The 5969-nt window shown below is 31.6% G+C and overlaps 2 protein-coding genes across 2 annotated transcripts; one reads left to right on the top strand and one right to left on the bottom strand.

Moving 5' to 3' along the window:
* On the top strand, positions 1–772 carry EIN_139900 (hypothetical protein; the record flags this gene model as incomplete). The annotated part of the gene is made up of 2 exons (XM_004183431.1): positions 1–47; positions 174–772. Coding segments are annotated over 2 exons (646 nt in total), but the record flags the coding sequence as incomplete, so codon positions are not given.
* A 1319-nt stretch (positions 773–2091) lies between these two features.
* Positions 2092–4042, bottom strand: EIN_139890 (hypothetical protein; the record flags this gene model as incomplete). Its single annotated transcript, XM_004183430.1, has 2 exons — positions 2092–3110; positions 3196–4042. The coding sequence occupies 2 exons, from the start codon at positions 4040–4042 to the stop codon at positions 2092–2094; spliced, it is 1866 nt and encodes a 621-aa protein (XP_004183478.1).
* Between the last annotated feature and the right edge of the window lie 1927 nt (positions 4043–5969).

Genomic DNA, 5969 nt, shown 5'->3' with positions numbered 1-5969 from the left:
GTTTGACATCATTAAAATGTCCACTCAGTTAAAAGAAATAGAGAATTGTGTATTCAGCTCTTGTTATCAGATTATAGAACCGATTTTATAACAGACACTCTCGAAACTTGGTGAATTCAGTTTATTTGAGTGCAGTGAACTTACAAATATAATATAACCTGATTCAATTACAGTTCTACCCAAATGTTGTTTCACTTGTTGTTCCATGTTAGAAAACATCAAATTTCCAACATTATTAAAAACAATTGAAGACAACTGTTTTGCTCGTTGTGGTTCACAGAAGTCAGTCAACATTTTTAATATTGAAAATTCTATTGGAGATGGCGTGTTTATGGAGTGTTCAAGTTTGACATCAATATTTATTGGAGGGTCCGCTACTAAATTTGGTAAAAATACATTCAAAGACTGCACTTCACTTATAGATGTTAAAATACCACCTCTTGTTAAAAAAATCGGACTCGGTCTTTGCTCAGGATGTACCAATTTGCCATATTTTGAACTTCCAGATCAATTGGAAGAAATTCCAGATTATACCTTTTATCAATGCAGTAATTTAGAAACTGTTAATGTTCTATGTAATATAACTAAAATTGGATTTATGGCGTTTTTGAGGTGTGAATTATTGAAAGAATATAAAGTCCCAGCAACTGTCAAATCAATTGGCGCCTCTTGTTTTATGGGATGCAATTTATTAAAGATTTGTGTTCCTAAAACTGTAGAGTCTTTGGGTGAAAATTGTTTTAAAGAATGCAAAAAAGTGAAAAGGGTATAAACAACATTTCTTTGTTATTTATATCATATTTACATATAACAATTAAATTGGTTTTTATAGCCATCAAAATCAAAGATAAAAGCACTCGATGCTGTTTAACTGACACTGTTATTTGTATTTTAATTATTAAATCAAATTTTTTAAATTTAAACGAATAGTTTTACAATTATTTAGTATAATTATTATAAATTAATAAAAACAATTCATTATCAAAAAATGAAGTTGGAGACTGACCCTCATCGAGTTACATAAGCGTTTGAATAACTGTATTTACAACGAAAATGGTTCACATGGTTTAAGCTCATCTGAAGATTCTATGCATCCATGAGTTCCACCTACCTATTAAAGGTTGGTACTTTCTACCCTGATGTTCTAGGAATTTCCCGAGAATAGTTCAGTGATGAATGAACACTTGATACTCCCATCTCAAACATTCCAACTTCAAGAATGATAATTCCTTTCTATATATTTAATTGTATTCTCTTTTTTAAAAATTATGGGACTTGATTAAACCATTTATATCTATAATTTAATTATACTATAACTATTATAATAATATTATTTATAAATAATTAAAATGTACCATAATTTTATAATTATTATTATACATAAGATAATAAACACAAATGAATATATTAGAACACAAATTTAAGTATTGGTTATAAATTATATAAAGAATATATTGTGCTCTGATAAACTTATTAATCAGAAATGTGTGATATGTGTGATTCAAATACAATAACAAATTTAAAACAAAAGTATTTGTAATGAAACAACAAAACCATAACAACAAATACTGAATTACCACATTTATCCAAAGTGACTGAAATTAAACTGTTTGGCTTTACAGTCAGTCACAACCACATTGTTATTAGGGGTGTACTTGGTATGCTTTGGAACTGTGTCTTTTTTCGGAGCGTCGTGGTGTTGTTTCTCGTTGTGTGGCACCAAATCTACTTTTCCCATCGCTTTGATGTTTGTCCGACTTTCCTTTTATATTGTCACTTACCTTTTTAACAATCTCTTTCCTTTTCCTTCTTTTTAAATTTTCTAAAAATTAAATTTATTAATTCAATTCCATATTAATAATTAAAACCACAAATCTTCATATCAAAAAATACTTTTGGATTAACTTTGTGTTTGTCATTTTTTGATGGAATTGTATCTGAATTTCTTTGACTTTGTCATAATGTGATACTTTTTTATTTCCATAAAATGATTGGTTTGATATAAATTAATTAAATAATTAAATAAAAGTTGATAAATTTATAATTAAATTATAATAAAACTTACAACCAAAAAGTGAAGATCAAAAGTGGTTAGACGTGTGGCTCAACAAAAGTGAAGTACTTTGGCACGCAGTCAATGCCCTCAACAAGTGTTTTCACAATCTTTTCATTTTTCACTATAATTTTTCCTTTCTCAATCAACTCGTCGAGTTTCTGCTTTCTCATGAAGATGTCTACTAAGTCTTGTTTACTTCCTTTAATCTCTCCATCGTACTCATCACCACCATCTCTTGAGTTAATTGTAGAGTTGCAAATGACAAGTATTGCTGATTCTTTGTTGTTTGTGTCTTCTATTCTGATCTTGCAGTCAAGTCCTTCTATCACATTTGGATCAACATGAACAGCAAGGAAGTCCCCAAAGTCTCTCATTGGAATCGCCTCAATTGGGAAACTGAAGTCTCGTGGTTTCTTGTCGTTCAAATTTCTCAACTCGTAAGCGGCTGTTTGGTAGTTGTATCGCCAACTTGCGCACTCGGCAACGTAACTCAGTTGGTCGTATGTTGTAGCAAGCAGTTCGCGTGCCTTCATGTTGTTGACATCTGCAAATACCAAGTGATTCAAGACTGTTGCTGCCCATCGGTATTCGCCTTTGTTGTAAGCGTCTTGTCCAATCTCAAGTGTCTTTTCAACACCACCAAACGCCTCAACAAACTTCACTGCAAGTTCGCGTGGTGGAAGTTCGTCCAAGTGTGCTGGATTGCTGTCATATGTTCCAAGGTATAATTGATATTGTGATTTGATGTTGTGATTGAGTGAGCCATACAGTCCTCTGCAACACCTCTCTTTATTGAGACTGTCGGGAAGTCTCACAAACTCGGCAATTTCAGTCATGTTATAACCCTTGTTGGCATATCGCAGTGTCTGGTCGTGGATGTGCTTGTACAAATCTCTTTTGGTTCGCCAGAACTTGTTGATTCTTTCATTCCCAAAGAGTGCTGGACCATGTCCCGCAAAGTGAATTTGGATGTCCTTCCCATAACTCACAATTGCATCATCAAGTGCTTTGCTCCAAATCTTACCGCTTCTGACCTTAGCTCCTCTTAATGTTCCTTATTGTTATTATTTATAATATTTATCATATTCAAAGTGTGATAAGACTGTTTGACGATATTATTTTATATAACAATAACAAACCAAGATTATGCATACAAGAAGCAAAGTTGTCGGCAACAAATATTGCTTTAAATTCGGGCAAATAGAACATCATATTTGCTGGCGCCTCAGTGTTTGGAGTTGGGATAAATTCGAATGCGATTCCATCAATCTCTATGGTGCACTTTTCTTTAATGGCAGTTGTATGTTTACTCTTTGGCAAACAAGTCAATGGCTTATCTTTTGAGTTTGTGTTGTCAGTCACTTTAGTCATCGAGTCGTGCAAGAAAGTGCCATACATGTATTGTTGTCTCCTTGCCTGTGCTTCGTTGACATAAATGTTCTCATCCAAGAAACTTTCCTCGAACTTCTCAGGAACAAAGAGCGGAGTGTCTTCGTTTCCAACAGCAGTGTATCCACCAAAATGGTCGAAGTGTGAATGTGATATGATAACAGCAACTATTGGGGCAGTTTCAACTGCTTTCATAATGGCATCAGCTGCCTTCTTACAAGCCGGGACTGTTGACATTGTGTCGACTGCAATCCACCCCGTCTTTCCTCGTATCAAAGTGAGACTTGCGATATCGACTGCTCTGTTTCTGTATTGATAGATTTTATGAGGGATGACCTCAAATATTCCTTGTTGTGGATCAGACTGGGTGCTTACATACCAACTTGGGTTGTCTTTTAGATTGATTTTAGAAACAATTTCGGACATCTTTGGATATTTGTCTCGGATCTCTTCAAATGTCTCGTGGACTAAATTGCCATCTACATCAGCGTACAAGTTTCTCATTCCATCTTCATATTCAATGGATTCACATAAGTCATAGTCGTTGATTGCCTTTTTGTTTTGTTCAATAGTAAAACTTGTTGGCTCAGAAGACATTCTGTTATGTTTTTTAATTAAGGAAGTTCTTAAAAAGGAAAAAAGGTTCAAAAAAGTTGAAATTGATTAGAACGAAATTGATTTTTAAAAAACTTTTCACGTTGAAAAGTCCACATTTATAGTTGTGTGAAACGTCCACTTTTTTGAAGTTTTGTTATTTTAGATTTTGTCCACTTTGTTGATCTTTTTTATTTTATTTAGTTTGATATATCTATTAAAATGTTTAATAAAATTTTACTAATATTTATATTGCTTAACAATTTACTCAAAATATTTATTAACAAATAGATAATAAACAATACAAAACAATGAAATGACTGTATTATTATTATATTTTTTCAATTTATTAAATATCATTTTTGAACTGCCTGATTGATAAAAGTCATAAGCAATTATTCTTTGTAAACAATGTATTTAACTATATCTAAATATCGTTTTCAATAAACTAATTGTTAACAACGAAAAAAAATAAAATAATAATATAAAAATCATTTGTGTTTTTCATTTAAATAAATATCATTTAAATCAATTAAATAACAATTACCATTTCAGTATGAAACGTATAGATTATGTTTGCATAGATATTAGCAACTCCAACATTCGTGCGTCTTACTTTAATAAAATAATGAATGAATCATTAACATTTGAAAATGGATATTCATACAACCCATCAACTATTGATTTGACAAGTGGGAAGTGTTTTGTTGGTTCAATAGAAAACACATCTATTACAAACATTATTAATATGTTGTCCATGAGGTATACCGACTTTTTACAGAGTCAACTCAAAGATACAACGAAAAATGTTTATCCCGACACAAATGGATTATGTGAGTATCATGTAATGTCAAATGGGATTGAAGTGTCGATAAGTCCTATTTTATCACTTTGTATGCTCTTACGCTACTTTTATCTCAGATTTGTTAATAAACTTGAAACAAGTACTTCAGATATAATTGTTATCAAAGCTGTTGTGACCTGTCAAAACCACATTCTCGAAGAAATTAGAGAAAATCTCGAATATGCTGCACATTGCACCGGTTTTGATGTTCTTTTTGTGTTAAGTCATCCGAAAGCATCGGTGTGGAGTGACAAGAATGTGTTTCGTGCAGAGGGTAATTTTCTCTTTATTGATTTAGATACGAATTTGGAGCTGTCTGTTGGTAAAAAAGATAATAAAAATTTACAAATAATTCACTTTCGAAATTATGAAGATATCACTGAAGATTTCTTGAATGAAAGACTTTTTGAAATAATTATAAAAGAATTGGAAGAAAGATACGAAAAAGTGAAAGAGTTGTTTATAATGACTGAAAATGATGATGAACGTGTAAAAACGAATAAAAGAATAAGGCTTTATAAATTAAAAAATGAAATAAAACGTTCAATTGATTCATTTTCGAAACAAAATGAAGTTCAAAATGATTTTACACAATTTCATTTCGATTTACAAAATCTGTTGACAGATGAAACAATTTTTCAATCTTTTTTCGACATTTTCAAAAATAAAATATTTGAATTTTTGAAAGAAATCCAAATAAGTCACCGAAGTATTCAAAATGTAGTGTTGATTGAGCAAATGTGTGAATTTGGATTGTTGAAAAAATATCTGATTTCATTATTTACAGAAGCAAACTACTTTGATAATGTTTATCCATCTGTTATTGCTGTTTTTGGAGGGTGCAATTTCGGACATATTCGAGGTTGTAGTATGATTGATATACATGAAACTGAATTTGTCCAAAAAGACATCACCATGTTAACAATCAAAGACAACAAAGTCGATTACAAAATTGTTGTCGCGAAAGGAAGACCAATTCCAGTCGAAGATGTGTTCATTGAGCTCACTGTTATGAGTGAGACTGTTGATATTATGTTGTATGAAGAACGTGCATATCTCGGTGTTTATCGAGTGTAGAGCAAAATG

Source organism: Entamoeba invadens, assembly GCF_000330505.1.
Source record: "Entamoeba invadens IP1 unplaced genomic scaffold scaff_1105074724366, whole genome shotgun sequence".
In the NCBI taxonomy this organism is placed as follows: Eukaryota; Evosea; order Mastigamoebida; family Endamoebidae; genus Entamoeba; species Entamoeba invadens.
Note: the sequence above shows the minus strand (reverse complement) of the source record. Positions and strands in the feature narration are given on the sequence as shown.